The sequence below is a fragment of the Scheffersomyces amazonensis genome (genome assembly GCF_036850825.1).
Source record: "Scheffersomyces amazonensis strain UFMG-HMD-26.3 chromosome Unknown RJT21scaffold_7, whole genome shotgun sequence".
NCBI classification, from domain to species: Eukaryota; Fungi; Ascomycota; class Pichiomycetes; order Serinales; family Debaryomycetaceae; genus Scheffersomyces; species Scheffersomyces amazonensis.
In genome coordinates this window covers 755,023-782,602 of record NW_027042747.1, presented here as the reverse complement: position 1 = coordinate 782,602, position 27,580 = coordinate 755,023, and the positions used below count along the sequence as shown (strand labels likewise).

General features: G+C 33.1%; 12 protein-coding genes across 12 annotated transcripts; 5 read left to right on the top strand and 7 right to left on the bottom strand. All coding sequences in view use genetic code 12, as the record gives it.

The window, feature by feature from the left end:
• Nucleotides 1-330: 330 nt before the first annotated feature.
• Nucleotides 331-3,546, bottom strand: EFT2 (elongation factor 2). Its single transcript, XM_064882579.1, has 2 exons — nt 3,410-3,546; nt 331-2,979 (listed from the first exon to the last, which is right to left on the bottom strand). The coding sequence occupies exons 1-2, from the start codon at nt 3,411-3,413 to the stop codon at nt 455-457; spliced, it is 2,529 nt and encodes an 842-aa protein (XP_064736468.1). The 5' UTR covers nt 3,414-3,546; the 3' UTR covers nt 331-454.
• Nucleotides 3,547-4,352: 806 nt separating this feature from the next.
• ADE8 (phosphoribosylglycinamide formyltransferase) lies at nt 4,353-5,036 on the top strand (the record flags this gene model as incomplete). Its single annotated transcript, XM_064880404.1, has 1 exon — nt 4,353-5,036. One exon carries the CDS (start codon nt 4,353-4,355, stop codon nt 5,034-5,036), a length of 684 nt encoding a protein of 227 aa, XP_064736467.1.
• Nucleotides 5,037-5,049: 13 nt separating this feature from the next.
• On the bottom strand, nt 5,050-6,318 carry IDH2 (isocitrate dehydrogenase (NAD(+))). The gene has a single exon (XM_064882578.1). The coding sequence runs from the start codon at nt 6,264-6,266 to the stop codon at nt 5,169-5,171; it is 1,098 nt and encodes a 365-aa protein (XP_064736466.1). The 5' UTR covers nt 6,267-6,318; the 3' UTR covers nt 5,050-5,168.
• A 672-nt stretch (nt 6,319-6,990) lies between these two features.
• On the top strand, nt 6,991-8,932 carry SMP3 (glycosylphosphatidylinositol-alpha 1,2 mannosyltransferase). Its single transcript, XM_064885036.1, has one exon. It carries the CDS (start codon nt 7,138-7,140, stop codon nt 8,731-8,733), a length of 1,596 nt encoding a protein of 531 aa, XP_064736465.1. The 5' UTR covers nt 6,991-7,137; the 3' UTR covers nt 8,734-8,932.
• Nucleotides 8,750-10,208, bottom strand: PR26 (proteasome regulatory particle base subunit). The gene has a single exon (XM_064885035.1). It carries the CDS (start codon nt 10,013-10,015, stop codon nt 8,765-8,767), a length of 1,251 nt encoding a protein of 416 aa, XP_064736464.1. The 5' UTR covers nt 10,016-10,208; the 3' UTR covers nt 8,750-8,764.
• A 121-nt stretch (nt 10,209-10,329) lies between these two features.
• Nucleotides 10,330-11,206, top strand: RJT21DRAFT_54925 (uncharacterized protein). Its single transcript, XM_064885034.1, has one exon. It carries the CDS (start codon nt 10,584-10,586, stop codon nt 11,070-11,072), a length of 489 nt encoding a protein of 162 aa, XP_064736463.1. The 5' UTR covers nt 10,330-10,583; the 3' UTR covers nt 11,073-11,206.
• Nucleotides 11,207-11,366: 160 nt separating this feature from the next.
• On the bottom strand, nt 11,367-13,011 carry SHE9 (She9p). The gene has a single exon (XM_064882576.1). The coding sequence runs from the start codon at nt 12,860-12,862 to the stop codon at nt 11,462-11,464; it is 1,401 nt and encodes a 466-aa protein (XP_064736462.1). The 5' UTR covers nt 12,863-13,011; the 3' UTR covers nt 11,367-11,461.
• Nucleotides 13,012-14,255, bottom strand: RJT21DRAFT_122997 (phosphatidylinositol-specific phospholipase C). The gene has a single exon (XM_064882575.1). It carries the CDS (start codon nt 13,977-13,979, stop codon nt 13,089-13,091), a length of 891 nt encoding a protein of 296 aa, XP_064736461.1. The 5' UTR covers nt 13,980-14,255; the 3' UTR covers nt 13,012-13,088.
• Nucleotides 14,256-14,341: 86 nt separating this feature from the next.
• HGT20 (Hgt20p) lies at nt 14,342-15,922 on the bottom strand (the record flags this gene model as incomplete). The annotated part of the gene is made up of 2 exons (XM_064885579.1): nt 14,342-14,997; nt 15,070-15,922. 2 exons carry the CDS (start codon nt 15,920-15,922, stop codon nt 14,342-14,344), a joined length of 1,509 nt encoding a protein of 502 aa, XP_064736460.1.
• Nucleotides 15,923-16,606: 684 nt separating this feature from the next.
• On the bottom strand, nt 16,607-19,456 carry LIG4 (DNA ligase (ATP); the record flags this gene model as incomplete). Its single annotated transcript, XM_064883079.1, has 1 exon — nt 16,607-19,456. One exon carries the CDS (start codon nt 19,454-19,456, stop codon nt 16,607-16,609), a length of 2,850 nt encoding a protein of 949 aa, XP_064736459.1.
• A 2,020-nt stretch (nt 19,457-21,476) lies between these two features.
• On the top strand, nt 21,477-24,793 carry RJT21DRAFT_54872 (uncharacterized protein). Its single transcript, XM_064885031.1, has one exon. The coding sequence runs from the start codon at nt 21,842-21,844 to the stop codon at nt 24,650-24,652; it is 2,811 nt and encodes a 936-aa protein (XP_064736458.1). The 5' UTR covers nt 21,477-21,841; the 3' UTR covers nt 24,653-24,793.
• Nucleotides 24,794-25,748: 955 nt separating this feature from the next.
• Nucleotides 25,749-27,580, top strand: RNR21 (ribonucleotide-diphosphate reductase subunit). The gene has a single exon (XM_064885032.1). It carries the CDS (start codon nt 26,010-26,012, stop codon nt 27,267-27,269), a length of 1,260 nt encoding a protein of 419 aa, XP_064736457.1. The 5' UTR covers nt 25,749-26,009; the 3' UTR covers nt 27,270-27,580.

The following is a 27,580-nucleotide window of genomic DNA, read 5'->3' as shown; positions in this document are numbered from 1 at the left end:
TCGTAGGAATGTCCTAGTAATGTTATAGTGTCATAGGAGTGTCATAGTAATAATGTCATAGTGCTGTTAGTGTTGGGCCACTTTTGAAATGTCTTGTGTTCTGCACGTCATCTGTCTGTCTCTGTCTATTGTATTTATAATTGTATGTCATCTGTTTAGTGTCTAAATTAGTGTCTTCTATATGTGCTGTATGTGCTGTATGTGCTGTCTACTCTTTACTGTACTGTCTTAGTTAATGACTACTCTTGACTGTCTGACTGTCTTCCTGACTATCTTCCTGACTTCCTGACTGTCTTCCTGACTGTCTTCCCCTCTACATCTCCCACACACATTTATAGAAACATTTTTATCACTATAGACAATTACAACTACATCAGTATAAACATTTATAGATTAAGAAAATTCAATTCAATAATATAATAAGCTTCAATATACAAAAACAATATATAATTGCTTATAATTTATCATAGTATTCAGTGTAATCTGGAACTTCAGCCTTGTAACCAGCTCTTTCTCTCTTGGCCTTAACAATAGCACCTGGTTTAGAAGCTGGATCAGCAACATCACCACCTAAGATTTGCCAGTGATCAAAGATCATTTGTGGGAAAGCTTGACCACCAGTAGCTTGTCTTAATTCACCAGTGAAACCAAAAGATTCATTGACTGGTAAGTGAGCTTTAACAGTGAATAATGGAGTACCTGGTCTTTGTTCTTCAGAAATAACTTGACCTCTCTTCTTGTTTAAGACAGAGTAAATACCACCAATAGCATTTTCTGGACATTGAATTTCAACTAAGAAAACTGGTTCTTGAATGGCTGGTTTAGCTAATAACATAGAAGCATAAGTAACTCTTCTCATGGTTGGAATGATTTGACCACCACCTCTGTGAATAGCATCAGCATGTAAGGTAACATCTAAAATGTTAACTCTAACAGATCTAACATTTTCACCTAAAACTGGACCTTCTTTAGTAGCCCATTGGAAAGCAGCAACAACAGAATCTTTAATTTCATTCAAGTATTGAACAGCCTTAGTTTGATCAACAACAACATTTGGACCGTTACCATCTGGACCAAAACACCAGATCTTTCTAGCATCAGTAACATCCCATCCGTGTTTATCAGCTAAAATTCTAGCTCTAGCCTTGAAATCATCCTTATCAGAAATAGTACCATTTTCAATATCAAGAGATACTTCTTCATCTAATGGTTGAGCCTTAACATAAATTCTGTTATGCTTGTTTGGAGATTTAGATAAAGCAACCATTGAAGATTCTTCTTCAATAGTTTCTCTATAAGAAACAACTGGTGGAGAAATCTTTAATGGAACACCAGCATGATCATTTTCTAAATCTTGTAAACAAATTTCTAAATGTAATTCACCAGTACCAGCAACAATATGTTCACCGGATTCAGAAATGGTGGTCAAGACACATGGATCAGATTTAGATAATCTCTTTAAACCTTCAACTAATTTTGGTAAATCATTAGCATTCTTAACTTCAACAGCAACTTGAACAACTGGAGAAACAGAGAATTTCATAACCTTCATATTGTGAGAAGCTTCATTGGTAGTAATAGTACCAGATTTTAATAAGTATTGATCAATACCAACTAAACCAACAATGTTACCAGCTGGACAGTCATCGATTTGTTCAACAAATCTACCCATCATTAAAACAGTTCTTTGAATAGACTTTAAGAATAAATCTTCCTTCTTACCAACAACATAGTTTGGACCTTGGATTCTAACCTTTTGACCGGATTTAACAGTACCAGCGAAAACACGACCAAAAGCATAGAATCTACCTTTATCGGAGGTTGGAACCATCTTGGAAACGTACAACATTAAGTCAGCCTTAGGGTCACAGTTTCTAATAGCATTACAAGAAGCATCATCAGATGGACCTTCATATAAAGTATCAGCTCTATAGAATTGAGCAGTAACTGGAGATGGTAAATGTAAAATAATCATTTCTAATAAAGCATCAGCAGCTGGTAAGAATTTTCTCATAACAACCTTTAATAAAGCTTTACCTTCTAAATCCTTTTCGTCACCCTTTAATTGGATTTCCAACTTTTCTAATAAGGTTGGGATTTCATCCTTCTTAAAGTTCATAATGGCAGCGAATAATCTAAAGATTGGGTCTAAAACGAACATGTTGAAGGCTCTTTCTAAGGTCTTTCCATCAGTATCTTTATCCTTGTTAGTCCATTTCTTGGTCTTTGGATTGAAATAAGAGTCACCCCATAATCTTTCCATCATTTTAATTCTATCAACACCGAATTTCTTAGAATATCTGGTGGCGAATTGTCTAACGGTAAAAGCCCAACCATGTAAACCAGAACCAAAGGCAACAGTACCCTTTTCTGGGTAAACTTGACAGTCACCTAAAACTGGATCAACATAAGTAGAAATAATAACGTTAACAGATTCAACAGTTCTAGAGAAAGATTGATATAAATCTTCCTTGGTAACTTGTAATTCTAATAAGGCTCTATCAACTTTGTTAATAATAACAACTGGTTTAATTCTTTCACCTAAAGCTTGTCTTAACACGGTTTCAGTTTGGACACAGACACCTTCAACACAGTCAACAACAACTAAAGCACCATCAGTGACTCTTAAAGCAGCAGTAACTTCAGAAGAGAAATCAACGTGACCTGGAGAATCAATCAAGTTAATTAAGAAAGAATTACCTACAGTCTTTTGATTAATTTCTTTAACATCATCATCTCCCATGGCAGCATATAAAGAAATGGCAGTAGATTTAATAGTAATACCTCTTTCTTGTTCATCCTTTCTGGTATCAGTGAATCTAGCTTCACCAGCCTTAGCAGCGGAAATAATACCGGCTCTTTGAACTAAAGAATCGGTTAAAGTGGATTTACCGTGATCGACGTGAGCAATGACGGACATGTTACGGACGTTAGTAACTTTGTCCATCAATTCACGGATTTGTTCAATAGTGAAAGCAACTACATAATTAGTTATTGTTAGTATTTTGATGTCTTTGTCTTTTTTTTTTCAGAAAAAAACTACCCTACAATCATCATCATTTCATTACCATCCCATTCCATCGCCAATTCACTTATTCCACTAAAACTGCTGTGATAATAACCATAAACTCATCTATTTCCTTATCCCTTCGCTGTCTCCTGCCTCCTGCCTCCATCTCCCTAGCGAAAATGAAAATTTTTTTTCTGTCGTATGTCACTGAAATTTTTCTTTTCGTGAGCTGGTGATTTGGGAGTGAGAAAAAAATGGGGGAAAGATTGTTCGCTATTTGTAATGAGCAGACACTGGTGGATGGTTAAGTTCAATGACAGTATATTTAAGGAGTGGTAAAGTCGAATAATGATGATTGATTACATACACACATGGCGTGTGCTATACAATATTACATACCCATTTTGAATCAATTTTATTGGTGTTGAACGTGCAAAGAAAAGAAGAAGAAGAGGAAGAAGAAGAGAGGAAAAGATTTTTATTTAAAAAAAATTTGACTGAGCGACAGGGGACTTTGAAAAAAAAAGAGTTGAAGCAGTGAAAAATGTCTACTGAATATTCACTAAATGCGAATTGTCTGTCTGATTAGCACGAGGGGAGGGTGCTTTAGTACTGCGGCATGGGTGCTACCACTCAAATTATTTGTCTGGTCCTTAATTTACTGATGGGCATAGTTACCCGGATGACTAACCATTCGGTATGTTTAAACTAATTGAAATACTACTTCAATCGATTAATTGGTAATATTAAATGATTCAATAGTATGCTAGTTATTTTTGTCGGTCTGCTTATCAGCAAATTGACCTAATTGTACAATAATAATTGGCTGAATACTAAGGTATTTAAATCCAAGTGATGATTATGATGATGGTGATGGTGATGGTGATGATTTCTGCAGCTCAGCATGCATCTCAGACATTCACCTGGGTCGGTCCTGCATAAAGCAAATGTCTGGTAAGATGAACCATCTTAAGTAGATCAGAAGACAAACAGTACAGGCAGGTTGTCTTTAGACAAGTTGCTTAATGTATAGTAGTTACAATTCTCAGTAGTTAAATTACTTAAATTAACTAAATTAATTAAATTAATTAAATTATACTATTACATCTGCAACTACTTAGATCAATCAATTCCATGTAGTAGTATAGATTTATATAGTAATTTAAACAAATGTCACCTAGTGAGCTAGTGGTGATGGGAACGACATTAACGTGCACAGTCACGTGCGTCTCCCCACCAGAGTCAATATGAAATAAATAATTTTAACAGGACTAAATGAGATGTTGCAATTGAAATTTTTATCACTACTACTATTTATCATTATCATTAAATTATACATATAATGACGTTAAACATAACGGTATTGATCTCGGGATCAGGAACAAACCTTCAGGCCTTAATTGATGCCGAAAAATCAGGTAATCTTTCCGGTCATATTACTCAAGTCATATCATCAAATGTTGATGCCTATGGTATAACTAGAGCTAAAGATGCAGGTATACTGTTAATTAAGAGTCATACTTTGAAGTCATATTATAAAGGAATACCCAAAGAACAAACTGAACAACGTCGTTTAAAACGTGAACAATTCAATCGTGATTTATCTAATTTATTAATCTATGGTAATATTGAAGGTACTAAATTAACTGAAAATTATATTAAACCTGATTTAATTGTATGTGCAGGTTGGATGTTAATCTTATCACCAGCTGTATTAATACCTTTGGAAAAGGAAGGTATTACCATTATTAATTTACATCCAGCATTACCAGGAGCATTTGAAGGAACTCATGCTATAGATCGTGCATGGAAAGCAGGTCAAGAAGGTCAAATTTCTAAAGGAGGAGTTATGATTCATAGAGTTATTACAGAAGTAGATAAGGGAGCTCCAATATTAGTTAAAGAAATTGAACTTATTAAGTCTGATACATTAGAACAATACGAAGATAAAGTTCATAAAGTTGAACATGTAGCTATAGTTGAAGGTACTAATTTAATCTTACAAGAAATAGCCAAACAAGTATAACATATAGCATTCTTTATATTTCAAATGTATATATAAATTATATTGTAAAAAGATATAAGCAAATAATGGTTAAATTTAATTAATTTAATTTAATTTCATGAATAGTAATGAAGAAGAATGACACTAAATGACTTACAAGTTCTTAATAACTTGTTCTGTGAAGTGACTGGTAGAAGCAGTACCATGTAAATCACCAGTTCTGTTTTCTGGACCGGAAGCAATAGTCTTTAATACGGCATTTTCAATCTTATCGGCATCAGCATTTAATGACATGTGTCTCAACATCATACATGATGATAATAATAAAGCGGTTGGGTTAGCTAAACCTTTACCAGCAATATCTGGAGCAGAACCGTGGACAGCTTCGAAAATAGAAACCTTATTACCCATATTACCTGATGGAGTTAAACCTAAACCACCAATTAAACCGGATGATAAATCAGACATAATATCACCATATAAGTTTGGCATAACCATGACAACATTCTTATAATCAGCTGGATCAGCAGTTAATTTTAATGAAGTATTATCTAATAATTCAAAATCTAATTTGATATCTGGATATTCTTTACCGACTTCTTTAGCAGTATTAACGAATAAACCATCAGATAATTTCATAATAGATGCTTTATGAACAACTAAAACATGAGGTTTATTGATAGATTTGGCATATTCGAAAGCGTATCTAATGACTTTTTCGGAGGCTGGTCTAGTAATTAATTTAATAGATTGAACAACACCTGGAACAATGGTATGTTCAATACCGGAATATTCACCTTCAGTATTTTCTCTAATTAAAACGGTATCAACATTTTCATAAGGAGTATCATAACCAACAATAGATTTACATGGACGAACATTGGCAAATAAGTTAAAAGTTCTTCTTAAAGTTAAATTCATAGAAGTATGACCCTTACCAACTGGTGTAGCTAATGGACCTTTTAAAGCTACTAAATTCTTATTAACAGAATAAACAGCTGCTTGAGGTAAAGTGGTTTTACCATCAATTAATAATGGAGTAACATCAACTGGTTCCCATTCAATTGGAACCTTAGCAGCAGCATAAATATCCTTAACAGCTTGAGAAATTTCAACACCAATACCATCACCTTCAATTAATGTAACAGTATATTTACCATTTGGATTCTTTTTACCGGTGAATTGACCAGCAATATAACTTCTGGTGAATCTTGGAACAATTGGTGATGATCTAGCTAATTGTCTATACATGGTTAGGCAAGCTTTTGGAGAGTTAGGGATATGTTGTTTAATGGAATAGATGTTGAAAGATCAATGAAATTTTTTTAGGGAGACAAAACCGCTATTCTCGCTGGAGAAAAATGCCATCCTCACTAAGTACAGTTCGGTGCTCACTAAACTTAGTGAGAGTTCACTAATTATTTGGTAGTAAATGTCGTGGCTACCTTATGTCGTCGCATTCCCGTCGGTAAAGTAGGAGCGTGATTGGCCAATAAAAGGTGCACAATTGGTGTCGGTTCCGACCATGCTCGACCGAAAAATGTCGTACCGGAAAATACCTCATTCTCATCGCGGACTTGCCCAAGAAATGTCTGCGAATCAATTTTACTCCGAAAATGTATCTTGGCCGATTTACATTACATTCCCCTCCGCGTGACCGTGTCCATGTGATCTGTAATAGTCTATATGTTTATCAGATCCAATGGGTATAACACCTGGTTTTATTCTATTTCCATACTTATTAACCCCGTTATGCTTATCTGCAAGTGAGAACTTGGAATTGATACTAGATAAGCATAAACTTTCGAAGTTGGAGAAAAAGAACTATTTACTGCTAAATTTGGCGAGACATTTACCCATAGACTAAAAAGTTTAAACTGAATCACTTTATTAATTTTACAAGTAAACTCAAATTCCGAACTAGTAATATCGAATTTTTCGTCTCTATTTCTCTCTCTCTAATTCTTTCTGAGTTAAACAAATCTCCACTTTTACAAATCCAATCAGGTAAAAAGTTGCACCCATACCCAAAATTGCAACTTATGTTGCGCATCTTCGAAGTGAAAAATTAAGCGCATTGAATTCACCTTAATTCATCAATCGACCCATTATCAGCCCAACTATGGCTATACCGTCACTCAATTGGAGATACCTCTTGTTTGTATCTATTGGGCTTCGATTCATCTTTGCGTTATCTAATTCGTATATTCATCCAGATGAACATTTCCAATCCTTACAAGTACTAACTAATAGAGTACTTAATTTCTCCACATCAATTCCTTGGGAGTTCTCATCGTCAGCTCCAGCTAGAAGTTTGGGACCTTTATATTTACTATATGGACCATTACTATACTTTATCAAGTTTTCTGGGGTATCATTAACTCCTTTACAAATTTGGTATTTGGCTAGATTACAAAATGTTATTATAGGGTGGTTAATTACTGATTTCTGTTTATATCGTATATTACCTACTAAACCTGAACGAGTTAAAGCTATATTTTTTACACTGACTTCATATATAACGTTAGTCTATCAATCACATTTGTTTTCCAACAGTATTGAAACGTATTTGGTCTTGGTATCTGTTCTCATTATTGATGACCTAAGATCAGCACTTGAATCCAATGATCAAGAATCATATCACAGTAAATTATTCTGGTTAGGGACCATCATATCAATTGGATTGTTTAATAGAGTCACATTTCCTGTATTTATCATTATACCTTTATGGTTCGTGTTCAGATATATTTGGACACATAAATTGTCAATTGTATTCATAATCATTGGCTTTGCTATCCCTACTGCGATATTCATCTTGATCGATACATTCTGTTTCACTTCATTATCATTATCATTTGACAACTTCGACTTATCACAACTAGTCATCACTCCATTAAACAATTTGATCTATAATTCCAGCTATGACAATTTATCTCATCATGGAATCCATCCATTCTATAATCATATTGCTGTTAATCTTCCTCAAGTGGTGGGTCCTTCAGGGTTATTATTTTTATTTACAAGTAGACAATACTGGAAAACCACTCCATTCTTAAGTTTGATTGGAGGTATACTCTTTTTATCATTAATTCCTCATCAGGAATTACGGTTCCTTATCCCTATCCTTCCATTGGCATGTTCCTGCTTTAATCTCTATGCGTTCATAGATAAAGACCAACATAAGTCCAATTGGAAATCTTCAATTCTAATCAATGGATGGTACTTATTCAATATTATCTTGACGATATTAATGGGAGTATACCATCAAGGAGGAGTTATTCCAGCTTTAGACTATTTCTATTCAGAAAGTGATACTACTGAATATGTCCAGATTTGGTGGAGAACATATTCACCTCCAACTTGGTTCTTAGGAGATACCGACTCCCAATTACAGTGTATAACTTTGAATGATGACAACTTTAGTCAGGGTTATCAATTAGACTCTACTAAATCAAAATTTGTCATTGATACTATGGGTATTGATTACGATAAATTACTTGAATTAATCAAACTGATACAGAAAGAAATGAGTACTAGTTCTAACGCAAAACCCATCTATTTAATTACTCCATCTGCTTCTTTTAATACTGTCCATTTATCCAATGATAATCAATACCAATTGATCTGGAATTATGATTATCACTTGGATTTAGATCATTTAGATTTCCACAACATTGAAAGTTTAAAGCCAGGGTTAGGGGTCTATCAATTAATTTAAAGAATATAGAAATATAATGTACATATAAGACTTATTTATAGAAATCAAATTTATCATGTTCACTACCAGTTTTAACTTGAGCAGTATATGCTTCTTCTAAATCAACTTGTAAGATCATATATCTATTTTTTCTAACTGCTCTTAAACCTGCTTCTTGCATAATAGCAGCAATTACAGCTCCAGATAATGGATCATTTCTTAAAATTAATGAATCTAAATCAACTTCTGGAGCTAATGACATTTTAGATGCAATGGTAGAAAAAATTAATCTTCTTTCTCTTCTATCCTTTAATGAAGGAAATTCAATTTTTCTATCTAATCTACCAGGTCTTAATAATGCTGGATCTAAAGTATCAGCTCTATTAGTTGCCATTATAACTTTAACTGTTGAAGTTTGATCAAAACCATCCATTTGATTTAATAATTCTAATAAAATTCTTTGAACTTCTCTATCAGCACCAGTTTGAGCATCAAATCTCTTTGTTGCAATAGCATCAATTTCATCAATAAAAATAATTGCAGGAGAATTTTCTCTTGCTAATCTGAATACATCTCTTACCATTCTTGGACCTTCACCAAGATATTTTTGTACAAATTCTGAACCATTTATTCTAATAAATGAAGCAGTAGTAGAATTAGCAACAGCTTTAACTAACATTGTTTTCCCGGTACCAGGTGGTCCATATAATAATACTCCTCTTGGAGGATCAATACCAATTTGAGAATATAAATCTCCTTGAGTTAAGGGTAATTCAACAGCTTCTCTTATTTCTTGTTTTTGCATATCTAATCCTCCAACATCAGCATATGTAACATCAGGTTTTTGATCATCACCTACAATTGAAATAGATGAATCAGCTTCAGGAGGTAATATATCTACCAAAGCATTGGAATGACGATGTAATGCAACAGATGATGAAGGTTTTAATAATTCTCGATCTAATGTAGATAATATTCTTACTACATAATTAGATCCAGTAGTCGATGATACAATTCCAGTATTTTCATCAATTGGTTCAAGAAATTGTCCAATAACTAATGGTACAGATTTAATTCGTTTTACTTCTTCTTGTGCTCTTACTAATTCTCGCTTTAAATGACGTTGTTCATCTTTAATATAATCTTCTTGTAATAATAACAAATCCAATTCCTTCTCCAATTTTTTTAATTTTAAATATACATCGGTGTTATCTTCGCTTTGACTTTGACTTTGACTTGGGTTAGCCTTATTGATCTTATTAAATGCCGATACACTAGCATCATATACAACCGGGTCTTCCATAATTGTCGATGGTCTTTTTTTTATTAGTTATTTGAGTATGGTTATCACGTGCGTATATAGAAAGTTATGTAGAAGTATCTAAAGTTAAGATTCAAATGGTTAGTGACCGTTAATGATAAACTGCACTGGTAGTGTTTGTAACGGGGACGGTTAAAGTGTGCAATTGGTGGCAATGAAAAATCAAAGAATTGGGCACTCGCACACGACCTTGTCTTTGTATAGTATGCAGGAGCTAATACATTTCCCCATAGTTAAGAATAAGTAACAGTAATATAATAAAATACATGAAATACATAGTACTTTATTATTGAAAGAAATTATAGATCATGAGTAATGTAACTCATATAATTGAATGTGATAATCACTTAAAAAGTATACAGGTGCAGTAACCTTAGTAGGGTAATTACTATGGCGCTCCGTTTTAGAGGCAATAATAAAATGTTGCACTCCAGTTGCAAAAAAATCGAGCATAGCGACACTTCTTATAATTAATCTTAGACTGGCATTCGAATAGATAAAAACTAACTATATATATATTTCACTTTACTAAAATACAGTCTATATAGTTATGGTACATTTTACTACAGTTAAGCTCGTGGTGCTTATCACGTTGTTCGTATTAGATATAATAACCAATTACTCCATATTTGCGAACTCGGTATTCCATGATGCTATAAAAGTTTTGAGAATATCTCTAAGTTTATTACTCTTAAAAGAAGTTACAATAAATATTAATAAAAAAAGCTCAGTTGAGAAAAATTTACAGAAGTTACTGGTTGAGGCAGAAAAGTCAGTGAAAAAGTTGACAGGGTCACTACAGGAGTTAGAAAAGTCAATGGAAAAGTTGACAGGATCACTAGAGGAGTTGGAAATATCACTACAAAAGTTGGAAATATCACTACAAAAGTTGGAAATATCACTACAAAAGTTGGAAATATCACTACATAAGTTGGAAATGTCAATGCATGAGTTACAAAGGGTATTCGTTCATCACGAACACCCGCGAACACCAACATCACCACGAACACCGAGATTTCTACAGTCGTCATTTATTTAGAAGGGCTCATAAAACTCTTACCAAACATTTATAAGGAGAGGCTAATACACAATTTTGCTTTAAAAATAGTTATAAGAAAATAATATATAAGACTACATTAACTTTCAAAAAGCATTTTACTTGTAGGATCCACCATTACGATTATTCTTTTATATCTACGTATCGCTGCTTATCGTAAAGAGCTATGTTCACTATTTTGTTTTAATTATGTCTTGTGTGCTGGAAATAGAGAAAATGACCGTCGTGCTAGTAATTTAGAAATATTTTAACTGAATTTGCTTTATATATTTGTAATTTCACTAATAAGATACTTTTATTAAACTCTATGAAGCTATCTCAACTAAATACAATGACCCAAGCCAAGAGATTTGACAACATAATTTACACGTTTATTTAAAATAAATAGTTCCTGCACTTCCAATGAGGCAACCTATCAAGACAATGATACCTGAGAATATTTGGAATTCAAGCTTATCTAACGATATGGTTTGAAACTCCGAAGATGTTAACAATGTATAGGTGTTTGCAATATTTTGCTTTATGGATGACCAAGTGGTTCCAAAGAAAACTAAATTTGGTTTAACTGTAGTAGGTGAAGTGGCTCCTACGGTCTGAGTAGTCTGAGTAGTTTCTGTGGTTTCTACAATTGGTTCTAAAGTGCTTGAATCGTCTAATCCCGCAGTTACAGCCGCAATTTCTTCAATTATAGGTGCTACTGCTGTTTTATCAGCCTCAGGTAATGCATTCAATAACTCCTTTACTTTATTTTCAAAAGCAGCTACTAATCTCTTTCTCTTCCAAGGTTCGACAAAGAATGTAGCTATTATAAACAAAAAGACATTAATTCCCATCAAAACCCACGTCCCCCAAGTTGAAGCTCTTCGAATCTTGTCCGACCAGATTTGCTCTTCGTGATATCTAGTCAAGATCATTTGGGTTAATTTGAGTTGAATGGCTTCAGCTTTCTTCTCAGCTTCACTTAATTTCTGTTCACTTTCTGTTTCATATTGTTCATTAGCATGGTCATTTCGGTATAATTCCGTAAACCTTTCAAGATCAGATGATGACCAATTGTGCTTTCTTGTCAATAATTCATTGACTTCTCTTTGCAGCCCAGATCGACGCTGAATTGCTTCACTATATGCAAATTTATTTTCCTTAACTTTCTCTCGAGCATTCAGTAATTCTTTTTCTAAAACATCTATAGAATTTTTTAACTTATCAATTGCAGAATATCCTGTCACATCATTCAAAGTTTTAGTAGCAGTGAAGATTGTCTGCTGCATAGAATCTAGAAAAGTCTCGACTCTTTTCGATAGTTCACTTCTCCTTTCTTCCTTTTCAGATGGTAAACCTCGGATTTCCTTATGAATAGCTTCATTTATAGATTTTCTCACTCCATTATTCTCGTTAGATCCAATTGTGGATGTAGGGAAGACTGTATTATTAGGAATTACATTAACATTAATTTCATCATTATCAATATTTATATTAACTGGTTGTTCAGCTGATGCACTATCATCTGCTTTATTATGCTGTTTATTCTTTTCATCCTTTTTCTTGTTTTCCTCCACTTCTCTACGCCTCCTTTCTAAGGCTTCAGTTCCAAAATTTGTAGTTTCAATAATGTCTTGAAGTTTTTGATCATTGACGTTTGTATTGGAATCAATAATTTTCGACGATTGATACCGTTGAATATACAAAAGATTTGTCCTGCATTTTACAATTGACTTTGAAACTCCATATAAAGCAATCTGTATGGGTCGTATCGGTATTCGCCTATACATCATCTAATCCTCTTATCACTAATGTCTTATCTTGACTTTGCCCCATACCGACTTGGAAATTTTTCAATCGGATAAAAAGAGCTCGCTAAAAAAAAAGGTGCCGACGCTCGGCATATCAAATGGGTGCAATTTTCTTACTATAATATCCTAATGCATAAGTAATAAACAGAGTCAACATGTATTGCATAATGAAACTAAATATAAAATCAAATCAAGATATTTACTGACATTAAAAGTTAGTATCAACTAATTTCTTAGCTAATTTAAAATCATCAGCCTCAACATAATCCAAAACGATAATACCAACACCCTTTTGGAAGGTTTCTTCAATGTTACCTTTAATCATAGCTTCTGAAATCTTTTGTGGCCAACAGTCATGATCAAAGAAGTTAGAAGCAGAAGTGAAATTGACAAATAATTTATTGTCATTACCTCGAGTATATTCAGTAGCCTTCTTAGCTAAATCTTTAACATAATTAATTTTAGTTGGAATATCACCTTCTTTATTAACTTCACAGAAATCTTGTACAACAAAGGATCCACGATCATCATCAGTGGTATTATACTGCCAAACAGAGGCTTCAAATCCAAATTGATTTCTTCTATCTTGGTTATTAACTCCAAATCTTCTGAAAAGTGCAACTTTACCTCTGGCTTCACCAACAGTAGGAATATCAGTACCTAAATACCATTTGTCCTTATTTGGATTAATATAATGATCCCAAATGAAATTTGGGAATTCATCATTAGGATTATCCCAATCATTAGAACCCTCTTGTTTCAAAGATACAATAACAGTCTCAGATGGATTCTTTTCAACGAATTTATAAACTTCGTCTAACGCATCGGATAATTGCAATGGGAATGGAATTCTAACAGGGAATTTTCCATGAATGACTTGTAATGGAGCATTCTTTTTATCTCCAAGTAATTGTCTACCGGCTCTAATGTCTAAAAATCTGACTCCATGTTCCAATTGATCAGTAATTGAAGCACCTTGACATTGAACTGATGGTAAGGCAGTATGTGAAGCAGCAGCATTGTGAGTACCAGGAATTGATAATTTAGACAATCTAGTATTGTCAGAAATTTCCTTTAACCAAGTTTTATAGTCGACCATCGTATTATTGTTTTATTAGTTTACTACAATTGTATATTAAATATAGAAACCAACTAAAGCAAAAGAAGAATTATTAAAATTAAAAACAAAATTAATCACCAATCACAATTGTGTGAAAAGTGGACCCATTGGTGAAAAATTCATTACTATAAGTTCGTGTTCATTGTATGGGTATGTGATGCCAACTGCCGCAATATTTCTAAGCCATTATACAGGAACCTTACCCCATTTGGTAAGCCACCTGAAATTTCTATTTTGGTATCCATTGCAGTTCTTCGTCAGAAAATATTATAATATTTAATGTTTCTATATTAACTATAATAGATGAAATTAAGTAAATCTAACTATATATATAAACTACTCTATTTTAGGAAATTATCCCATACATCTTGTACAGAATTATATCCTTTAGTTTCAGGGATGTACCTCCATACCGCAACCAAATAAGCTATACTAGTTGTGAAAAATATGAAAAATACTGATCCTCCCATAGAATTCTGTAAGATGGGGAAGCCAAAAGCGATGAAAATATTGGCTAACCAATTTGTAGAAGTTCCAACTGACTGAGCGATTGAAACTACTTCATGACCAGATAATTCTGAAATCATAAGGAATGGAATTGGTCCCAATCCAATAGAAAATCCAATAACAAATCCAAAACATGCAGTTATTACTGCAATATCATATTGATTAATTATTCCAACTCCAATAACAATCGAACATATACTGCACATAAAGATCGAAGATAATACTAATGGTCTTCTACCAACTTTATCAACCAATGGTGAAATACATATAGCACTAATAACATTACAAAGGGAGAATGAACATGATAATATTAAAACTTGATCACCACCAGTTTCATGGTGATTTCCAAATAAATTATTAAGGATCTTAACTCCATAATAAGTAATAGCGTTCATACCAACTAATTGTTGTGCAGTCATAAGAAGAATAACAGCAATAAATTGATATCTATACTTTTTAGCAAACATAAATTCAGATGTAGTTACTGTAGCTGGATCAATTGATCCTTTTCTAACTGATTTAGGTTTAGCTAATGGCAATATAAGTGAATCATAACTATCACTTTCTGATAAAAGTGCAGTGGTTTCTTGTATTTCATTATCACCTTTAGTTCTTTCATTAATTGATAATTGTCTCCAATGATTGATTTCATAAGTAACAGTAGATTTATCTGATCTTAAATCATGTAAAATCGATGTAGCAGACTTAACATCATGGCCCTGCATAATCATCCATTTTGGAGATTCTGGGACCGTAAATAACATAACAAATTGCAATAATCCTAAACTCGTAGCGAATACAAAAATGATTCTCCATTGCTGATCATTTGAAAAGAAATATGAAACTACCTGTGATATGAAAATCCCTATTGTGACAGCTAATTGTAATAAAGAACCTAAGAATCCCCGATGGTTAATGGGAGTTAATTCGTTAATTAAAATCGGAGACATAATTAATGAAGAACCAGCGGCAATACCATTGATAAATCTTCCTAAATTAATCATGAATACATTATTTGCAAATACCATAATTAAAGAACCAAAGAAATAACCTAATGAACTCAATAAACACATATATCTTCTACCATATCTTGAAGGGATTGAAGTAGAACCAAGAATTATTGATGATACTAATCCACCTACAGTAAACATAGTAGTTATAAGGGCAATACCTTTTTCATTCATTGGTATACATTGTTTATAATTGTACTTATACCATATTGTATCTTCATAACTAGCATAGGGTCCAGGTTTATGGAAATTACAAGAAAGAATATCTTCAGGAGCATTTAATTCCGCTAAATGATATCCAAACTGTAAAGTACTTAGACATATAATTGCTGTAGACCAAGCAAGCTGGAAAGTTACCAGATGAGGTTTGTCTAGAAAGTTATGTACTGATGTGGGAACATGCATGGTTAGATGTATTTGATTAACAAGAATAAAATTTTTCAACTATAAATAACAAAGTAAATATAGGAACAATACCCTTATATATCAGGACACCCCTCTTAACTCTTATCGGACACAAGGTAACGACCAGATTGTTCAATAGCGGCAGATCAAAAGCTGGATCGAGTTTTTCATGAATTTCTTTTTTGGGTTTTTGCTTTTTGCTTTGTGTTGATAAGCGCAGAGATAACACAAACTTTGTTCGCGTCGTTGAAAAGTGCGACAGAAATTTCCATACATGTAGTGAAGGAAGGGTGGAGATTTGGTAGAGGGGTGATGTTCTTGGTAGTGGAGAAGCAATCGAATCAGTGTTGGAGTATAGTGAGGCATGGGTATGGGGACCAACAATGTGTTTAATTATGTTGATTAATTATGGCAATTACCTTAGATACAGTGGATGAGTTTTCATAATAGCAAACAAGTAATCGGTACCCCGATAGGTGGTTGCATATGAACGACCCGATAATTTCAAGGGGCAAGCAACCGGTCGTAAAGTTGATCACTGTAACATTGCAATCATGCAGTAATTATAATTGGACGCATAGTACATAACCAATTGAAATTTAATAGCAGTTCGGAACTTACCGATCATCAAGCGAAAAAATAGCAACTTGTCCCAAAGGAAGCAGTAAAGCAATTTTGCAACCATTAAACAAATTTATAGTCATCAGCATCTACTAGTGTGTTATGCTTTATGCACTCCGTAATAAATTGTTCTGTAACTACACTGGGGATTCTTGTTATCAACTTATCATCCTGAAACTCAACATTTTCACTTATTTGTTTAGTTATGGCATTGACTTTAGTCAAAGTCTCAGCTCTTTCATTGGTTGATGTGGTAACTATGAATGAGCAGTTCAAGAAATCATCAACAACAGTTCCACCATATCTCTCAATTCTGTCCTTTAACATTGCATCGTAGTCACTGTTTACAAAATAGTAATTAATCCCTTCAAATAAATACCATTTGGGTGATTCCAATCCCAATTCACTCAAGTCCTGCTTGAGATCATATCTATATACTAACATCTCATCATCATTGAGTTTTTTAAATAATTTGGAATCCAAATCACTAATAGATTTTGTATGAATGACAAAACTATCCCCATATTGATCCTGCTTATCACTGTATATGGCACTGTTGGATGTTTGAAAGACAAACATGGGCTCAAGTGGAACAATCATTCCCCGGTTTATACATTCAAAAATCCAATTGGGACGAATCAAGTCCAATCCTTTTTCGAAATATGATTTACAACTAGGCAAGTCCTTTTCTGTAATAATGATAAGATCTTTAGTTGCTAATTTATCTACTCCCTGAACAATTGTACCTCCATATTTCTTAACAACAGTAATTAGTTCATCTCGTGTTATTCTATCCCCATTTGAACTCACTTTATCACTAGCAATAATGAAATTAAAATGAGAAAAGAGATTTGATTCGACTTTCACTTGTTTGGGTTTATTGAACTCAAATGAGTCTTTCTGAAGTCTTTTTTTCCTATTAGCATACTGAGATTTTTCAGTATCCTTTGTGTAATGGGCTTTAATCTTTTGATATTCTTCAAGTGTAGAACAATCATGAATTGTCTTATCTTCTCTTATACTACGACAGAATAAGTTATGAAGAGTAGAACCTGCAGCATAAGTCAGTTCAGAAGTATTATCAATAGCTCTTGCTTTGATTTCTAACACAAGAGAATCTCGAGGGTGAATCCATTCAATAGGTTTCTTCGTTCCAAATTTAAGTACAGATTCAGGAGGTAACAGTTTACTAGTATAGGGAACCCATTTCCCATGAGTGATTCTTTCAATCTTATCATATTCAACGTTAGTAAATCCATTACCGACTGTACAGAACGAATAGAAAGCTTGATCTTCAGTATTCTTTAATCCACACATATATGCATTCTTTACTCCAGGTATTTTTCCAATGATTGTCAAGTCTAAATTCTCTCCGAATTTCTCTAAATATTCAGGCTTAATCTTAATCCAATGAGGGTTTCTTTCACCTGCAAAATACTTTGATTGTACATGTTTAACCATAACACCTTCACTCCGAACACTGATAACTTCTTTTATCGCTTGCTTAATATCATCTGTTGTACTACCGATTTGAAAAGGTAAGACTTCCAATCGATTAGGCACAGGATTAATAATTTGTTTTAAGATATTTTTCCTAAAAAATAGAGGATGATTGGTTAGATTCACTCCATTAATATGTAAAATATCAAATACAAGGAAGAAAGGATATGATGATTGCTGTTCATATTGATCAATGGTGGTATATTGACGCACAGATTCTTGAATAGCACTTGATTTTAAGGTCCCGAATGGCAAAATGACATTTCTCTTGAAATCCCATGCCACCATTTCACCATCAAGGATTATACTATCTACTTTGGCTGGAAAGCAATCATGTAAATATTTAGTCAATGACCCAAACTCATAATTTTCTCCATAAAGAAATGAATAATCCTTAAGTCTTCTAGAGTAAAATTTGAAAAATTTTCCTTTTTTATGGAGAACCATTCTATCACCATCCATTTTCTCCTCAATGTAGAAACTTCCCTTTTTGAGATTCATAGCCTCAAATTGCAGTTGCAATTTTTCGTCCATAGGGATAGTAATAGCCATATCATTGATTAAATGCTTGTAATCCTTCAAAAGTTTAAATGAAAGTTGAGGCCGAAATTTATACATAGGTTGAAGAGTGAGCTGTTGGGGTGATAATCGGAATTGAGAATCTATAAGCAAATTGAAAGTCTTTTGTAAACTATTGCATACTCGGAATAAACTTGACGCGTCGGGATGCCAAACATCCATGAAAACATTTTCGAATCGTACAAGGATTGACTTCTTTAATAATATATGAAGTAACCATCTTACTTCAGGAATGGATAAATTATCAAGGACTGGCTTCAAGACGTCTATCTGTTCCTGAGACTTTTTGGCATCATCATTGAGAATATCTAACTTAGCATTGATTTCTGCCACAGTAAATGCATGATCATTACGTTGTTGAAACGTTCCTTCTCTTCTATTAGAAATTATTCTTGAAACTCTTAGAGGTAAATCACGAAGGTTATTCACATCAGCGGTAAACCTTTTAGTCGTTTGAAAAGCATGTTTCCAATGGAAAAGAACCTGATAATCTTCTGATTCTTTAGGGATGTTATACATCTTAATAATTAATCTGGCTAAGGAGACATCCTTTATGAAATATAATCGACCTGATTTATCTGGGAATATTAGTTTTGATGCAGGAAAAATGTCAAGTCCTATATGAGTTTTGAAACTATTAATAAATGATTCAATGATAAATATTTTCTTTTCTGAAACATTAGAGAAATTGCCTAAATTTTGTCGATTGTTAGCTCCATCTAATTTGACAAATAACTCATCAACTATGAATTTAAAGGTTGGTTCTTGAGCATTGGTGGGAGGTGAGGGTACATTATCTAAAAATGATGCAGAAGATCGTGGATCTTCAGACATTTACCGAATTTGTTTATTCTGATTGCTTAGTTAATATATTTGGTTGCAATTGACCCAATACGAATTTGGTCCTATTTGTGGGGTCACATACAAAAGTTAGGCAGTTGAAAAATTGTGTATGCATATAACATATTTCAGACTCATTCACACGACCATTCATTATTGCTGCTGAATATGGTTGATAGTTACAGTCTGGTTAAAAGATATCAAAAGATCTAGAATTAAATTTAATAGACGTGTCAAAGGGATAGAATTCCGAATGGCTTTAACATGTCAAGTTACGTTACCTATTGTTAGTAGAACAATACATACAGCTTTGGCGATTTAAATGTCTACAAAGAAGTTACAAAGAAGTTTACAAAGAAAATGTCATGGGTGTCTAATAGCAAGCGATACTTTGCAGCATAGTCTATATAATGCTTCACATTGAATTCTTCATTATAAATTGTTACAATTTAATGTGTAGTCCAGAACCAGTAACCAACTGAAATCGGTATTGTGAAAATTGAACTGGCAACTTATATGGCCTATTTTTAGTACTCAGCCTCAGCCCTTGCCTCAGCCCAATCTCTCCTGTTTCTCCCGAGTTGAACTACATACTTCATTCATTTATTTATGTTTGCGTCGTCGTCTATCACCTCTCCATGCACATCAAAGAATAAGCAAATTGGTTGATAATCATCCATGACGTCAATACAATTGAGGGGACTGCCTGATTAGGAAAGGGGCTCAGTAAAATACGATTTTTGAAGTATTTATTTTATTTAAATTTAGAAATGTATCCCTACATGTGTTGGTCGGTACAGTACTTTTTATTCATACCTCGGACCCGGAATTGCTCATTCTACCGGGTATTAATTTTTCGTACCATTGACCGGAAATTTTCAAGAGGTATGATTTACTTACGCTTTAGATAGGCCTCAGTATTGCAGAATACGGTTTAAATTAGTCAAAGTTGTAGACGGCTCTGTGCGTTGATATATCCCTAGATTTCAGGTTTAGGGCTGAACTCCCTATGGTTTGAATCATGGTACGAATAAATTCGACCTCGGAAGTATAAAAAATAAAATTACCGGTTTGAAGATTATTCTCCCGGTTCGTTTGAAACAAAAAGTCGGAAGTATGAATAAATAGTAAAAACACGATAAATATATAAAAGAAGTAAACAAACATAATAAGATGGCTGAAAAAAATGGGGTAACTGCCGTAAGAAGAGCCTTTTGGGCTGGCTAATTATTATCCGAGATAGATAATGGTTATGATATATATTTATTTTTGGGAAAAAGAAATGTGTGATGGTGGGATTGACGTTATCTATTAACCATCATATGTCTTTTGTTGGCAATTAGGGAAAATAATATGGTTCAACAATCTGAATCTACGATCAACTATCTTAAAACGTTGTGGCCAGGTTTGAGAATATAAGTAGTTAGTTACTAATGTAGCAATTATAAAAGTGTATCATAGTTGCGTTTATAAGCCCTGAATTTGCAAACAAACGAGACAGGGAAATTCATTCAAAATTTCTTTTGACATTACGTAGTTTATAGAAATCTAAATTTGCTGTGTTGGCCAAAAGCAAGTCACAATTTACTGAGTATCTGGGGCATAAAAGTCAAGAAAATTCCAAGATTTTGCGTTACTAATTATTATTAAGTATATTTAAACTTGGTTATAGGCTCTACAAAAATATTTCTTAGCTATAATTATAGTCTCTGCGTCGTATACACATCTCAGTAAACTATAATAATTGAATAGTTTCTCTTTAAAATCAAGTTAGTTGTTAGTATTGTTCTCCTCCTATTCTGGCTTAATTATTTCCTAAAGGGTGCGACGTCATTACACCCGCACTGCAATACTTTACTTTCGCATTTTCCACATCCCAAGCCATTCGTCAGTAACACATTCACCCACTCATCTGGTAACTAAGTTGATAGGATTTATCGACTGGAGACATCGGTGTCATCGTAAAAAACTAGACATCATATTATTCCACATTAATAATAGTAAAAATAATTAAATATCTCCCCCTTACCTTACCCCAAACATAAAACATAAAACATAAAAGTCATTCATAATCATTTCCATACATTCCTTCCCATACGGATCCGGAACTTAAATTATACTTAAGCTTCGTACTGCGAGCACCCTCCCTATCGTATAGTGAAAGCATAATTACACAATCTCACTTCGGCCTTTTTTTTTTTTGTAGCACTTTGCTGAAAAATACCATTGCCGTTTCATCCTCAATTCCTTATAACTCCCATTAATTGTGGATTTTTCAGACTTTTCAGTCTTTATCTCAGTGTTTGATTTTCTGCTCAATATCCAATCTTCATCTTCATAATCTTTTCTATCGCTTAGTTTCATATTATCTATCCCTAGATGAATATATCTTCATTACTATCCCCTAAGAAAATCTTGGGAAAAAAGGATAAGAATTCGAGCTCAAGTAATTCGAGTAAATCTCCTAATGTCGCTGCTTTAACAGCTGCTTCAAAAGCGGCAGCTTCATCAAATAAATCATTACCTAATTCAACTAGTTCAAGTGCATCGACTACATTAACATCTAATACAACCACTTCTTCATCTTCAAATTCCCTGAATGGGAAACCTCATCATATATTATCACCTCCTAGATTAAGAGATTCAACGACAATCGCGACATCGACATCTCCGGAATTTGGATCCAGACCGCAACCACCACCTCTGTCATTAGCTCAAGCATTTAGAGATGCAAACAATCTTCCTACTAATAGTAATAGTCCAAATAGTAATTCGTTATCTTCTTTACCAAGATTAGATGTTAAAATCCCCTCCGGTCAATTTTCCGAGTCTTCCTCATTATATGGTTCATCTCCTACAAGTCCTGTACAACAGGGTAATCCAAGTTTATCACCATTTAGAGCTCCTCGATTAAATTATAGTAATGATAGTAATTCTATACTTAGTGGCTCTCAAAGTCAAAGAAGAAATTTATCCGATAAAATTAAAACAACTCCTTCTTCATTTGTACGTCAACTGAGAATTTATTCAAGTCCTGATTTTAATAATTCTGCCACTGCTTCTATACCTTCACTTAATTCTTTAACTGGGAAATCTTTACTTTTACAAAATAAACTTGAAACTGATAATTTATCACCGGAACTTGTTCCTATAGTTAATTTAATTAATGCTCATAAACTTCGTACTTATGCTGTGGGGAATTTTCTGATTCCTGCAGTATTAGGTGATCAAGAAACTGCTTGGTTAGAAGTTGAAGCAAAATTATCTGGTAATGAATTGGCTATATGGAGACCAGCAGTTTTTCTTGATGATGATGAAGAAGAAATTGTAAGTGAAATTGATGAATTTAAACCAAAATATATTAATCTTATTGATTCAAGAGTTGAAATTGGTCATGATTTTCAAATTCAAATTATTAGTGATTTCCAACATGATAATGCTTTACTCATAAAATTTTTTTCTGAAGATGATTTTATTAAATGGATTGCAGCCATTCAATTATCAAAATTTGAATATAATTCATTAAGTGAATCCTTTACAGCTTCAATTTTATCAAATAAAGGAGCAAAATTAAGTGATTTACATGTTCTACTTAGTTCTAAAAAGAGATTCCCCAAATATGAATGGTGTAATGTTAGATTTCCTCAAATCAATTCAAAATATTTGAAAGTTTATATTGCAATTTTACCATCAGATAATAAAAAATTAGGAAGAATTGAAATTTATTCAACTGATAAAATTCTGAATAAAAATTTAATTGCATATATTAATCAAGTCGATAATATTTTTAATGTTTATCCTGAACATTCATCTATGATTGATATTAATTCTATTATGAAATTGAATGGGGAAATCTTTGTAAACAAAAACTTTGAGTATTTGTTTTATCATGAACAAACTCCATCTTCAAATACAAATCATGGTATTCCATCTAGTTCAACTTCTTCTTCATTGACATTACCAATTCCTTTTCTGATGAAAAATGGTGCTTCATCTCCTAAACCTTCAAGAGTCGGATCTCATACATCTTTATCATCAGTAACTTATGCTCCTCCAAAATCACCAACTCCACCTGCCTCACATTCAAGAAATGTATCAGTAAATTCTGCAACTTCTTCATTCTTTAATTATGCTCCATCTCCAAAACTTGATGATGTAAACATAAGTCCAAAGAAACCGGTAAATAATAGAAATAGAAGTGTATCATCTCCAGCCAAGATATTTGGGACATTCACAAATTCTAATTCTAATTCAAATACTCCAACTACATCTACAAATCCATTAAGTAATAACACTACTTCCACATCATTAAATTCAACTAAATCATCTACATCTGCATTTTTTAAGAAACATATTAATAATTTTGTTCAAGCCAATTGTGTTTACATTATTCCCACTACTCATCCTGGAGTTAATCCTGTAGAAACTATGATTAGAAATTTTATCCCTATTATTGATGCATTCAGATTGTATGGTAGACCCGATCATTTAAATAGTGATAAAACTAATCCAAATTCATTATTATTTGGTTTACCTTCATTACCTAGATATCAATATTTATCTGATACTGATGCGCAGATTATCGTTGATAAGAACCTTGAGAAGGTGAATGAAGATTGGACTGATGAGACTTGGAGAAAAACCTTCAAATCATTTATTAGTGCAAAATACTTAAAGAGTAGTGTGTCTTCAAAATTCCAAGGATATGGGAATATTCATGATTTATACAGTGAATTGGATTTAAATTTAGAGGCAATCTCTAGTCCTACGATTTTATTACCTAAAACTGATAGTGTCGAATCAGGCGATAGTTTTAGTGATATTATTAATGTCATCAATACTCCACCTTCAAGAGTTGCTTCACCATTAGCTGCAGCTCCTGCTATAAATAATTCAAACTATTTAGGTGAACCTATTCAATTACCTACTAGACATGTTTCTTCACCATTATCATCAGTTCATCATCGTTATGAAGATGAAGAACAACAACAACAAGAACAAAGTCATCCTCAACCAATTAATAAGAGTAGTGGAAATAATAATATTCACAACTTAAGATTAAATGGAGAAGATGATTATAATGCAGGAAGATCTCTTGATCCTATTGTCGATTTACCTACCCCATTGGATGAACTACATGCTTATCCTAATTTAGTTAATTTGGACTTGCGTCTGGATAATGCTGCTTAAGATTACATTACAATACATAATTTTGCTTTACATTTTGGTGTCTTTATGGTTTAAGTTGCATTCATACATATTTTTACCTCATTGCACGTTTGTCTTGTTATAAATCTGTCTATTTGTCTGTTTTTTTCTTTTGTATATTATAGATGGCTTACTGGAATCTTATAAAATATTATATATGAATGTACGTATGTATTCACGTTATTAGTGAGTTATGGTAGTCCAACCCCAACTCGTATACGACAGTAAATAATAAGCATTTATTCATATCTCCTTATATAAAGATCAGGTGGCTATGTTAATAAATAGTTGCAAAAAAAATATTGTCCGACATAAAATATTATTTAGGTGGACTGACTGCAAACAGAGAGGGGATTTCGTTTCTGTCACGCCACCGATGTCTTTCACCGACATTCGGAATATTATCATTAATAATATTATAATATTATTATATAATAACATAATAATAGTATAATAATAATTGTAATGATCCGTACCAATTCGGAAATGTATGATCGAGAGATACCCAGTCAGCTGGAAGACCAGCATAAAGTTTAGACGCGTTAGTAATCATAATTTCATATCGAACGTTCTTGGTCAAACGAGAGAGACGTGATCATGTACACGTCCACGTCTACGTCTTGTGGTGTGGTGGATGTTTACAAATTCATCAAATGAAGTAAAGCTAAGTGCTGATATAAACAAAAGATATCCCACAAATACGCGCAATTGTGTGAGACGTGAGACGTGTATGTACAAATAGTGCCTAACTTGCAAACTAACATAACTAGCAACAGTGGTACTGTTTCAGGTCATATTGACTTCCAAATTTATCCAACCTACTATATATCATTACTCTACATGTTGCCAACCTTCTGACGCTTCTAACGAATCCCATATGGTCTAATCAGTTATATTCTATCTAACTTATAAGACGGGGTATAACCCTAACACCGCAAAGACGCGACATTTTGTAAACTGTAAAACAATAGCACATCTTTTCTTTTTTTATTTTTTTATTTTTCTCTCCTGCTGGTTGCTCGAATGTCAAGTGAAATTTTTCAAAATGGGTGTTTTGATTTCTAACCTTTTGGATCTATATAGTGAAAGAAACATAACACAAGAACTAACTACGGATACCGTACACGGAGCAGGTTTATACGCATATAGATTATAAAAGAACGGAATATCCTGCGAATTCGAATTAGTTGTTGATTTCTATTTATTATAATATTCATTAAAAAAGTATTAAAGAAAGCACGACATCGACACGTCCTCGTCCTCGTTCTAATAGAATTCTTCCTCAAATACTTTATACTTCCATAATAATTAATAATAAATAAATATATATATATATATAATGTCCATCAAAGAAACTCCAACTAACGGTTTAACTGGTAAAATTTCTTCCTTAGACGTGTCAAACTTAAAGGGATCTGCTTTAACTGATAAATTAGCTGCTGTTGCGGAACAAAAAGATCTTGCACAAACTATGAATATTACTAAGGCTACTTTAGTTTCTGAAACTAAGAAAGAAGAAACTACTAAGAAAGATGAAGACAAAGATGTTGTTGAACATCAAGACTTCTTAGCTAAACATAAAGTTCATCGTCATCACTTAAAGTCGTTAGAAAAGGATGAACCAATTTTACTTGAAAACACCCGTCGTTTCGTCTTGTTCCCAATTAAATATCATGAAGTTTGGCAAATGTATAAGAAAGCTGAAGCATCTTTCTGGACTGCTGAAGAGATTGATTTATCTAAGGACTTACATGATTGGAATAATAGATTAAATGATAATGAAAGATACTTCATTTCTAGAATTTTAGCATTCTTTGCTGCTTCTGATGGTATTGTTAATGAAAATTTAGTTGAGAATTTCTCGGCTGAAGTTCAAATTCCTGAAGCTAAATGTTTCTATGGATTCCAAATTATGATGGAAAACATTCATTCAGAAACTTATTCCTTATTAATTGATACTTATATTAAGGATCCAAAGGAAGCCGACTTTTTATTTAATGCCATTGATAATATTCCATGTATTAGAAAAAAGGCCGATTGGGCTTTGAGATGGATTAGTGATGATGAAGCGTTATTTGGTGAAAGATTGGTGGCCTTTGCTGCGGTTGAAGGGATCTTTTTCAGTGGCTCATTTGCTTCTATCTTTTGGTTAAAGAAAAGAGGTTTAATGCCGGGCTTAACGTTCTCTAATGAATTAATCTGTAGAGATGAAGGGTTACATACGGACTTTGCTTGCTTATTATTTTCGCATTTACAAAATAGACCTGATGCAGAAATTGTTGAGAAAATCATTACTGAGGCTGTTAAAATTGAAAAGGAATTCTTTACTGATGCTTTACCAGTATCTTTATTAGGTATGAATAGTAAATTAATGTGTCAATATGTTGAATTTGTTGCTGATAGATTATTGGTTGCCTTAGGTAATAAAAAAGTATATAATGCCACTAATCCATTTGATTTTATGGAGAATATCTCATTAGCTGGTAAAACCAATTTCTTTGAAAAAAGAGTTAGTGATTATCAAAAGGCTGGAGTTATGGCTCAAGCTAATGATTCCAAGTCTGCCAGTACCAACTTCTCGTTTGATGAGGATTTCTAAGTGCTTGCGCTTGGTTACTGTCATGTCATACGTTACGTCACTTTAAGATTATCGTCGTTTCTGGTTATTTGGTTATTCTTGTTGTTTTTGTCTTTTAGTTGTTTTTGTCTTTGTCTTTTGTTACTGCCTTTTAATTTCACACTCATAATGCTGCCTCATTGTTTCTTCAGTTCTATGCTATCACCGTAAATCTACCACGTGATATGTCTGTATTTATATAAATATATATCATTTTCAAACTATATAAAAGTTTTCCATCAGTATTATCTATGTTATATTGTATTGTATTACCTTTGACTTGGTACTAGCGC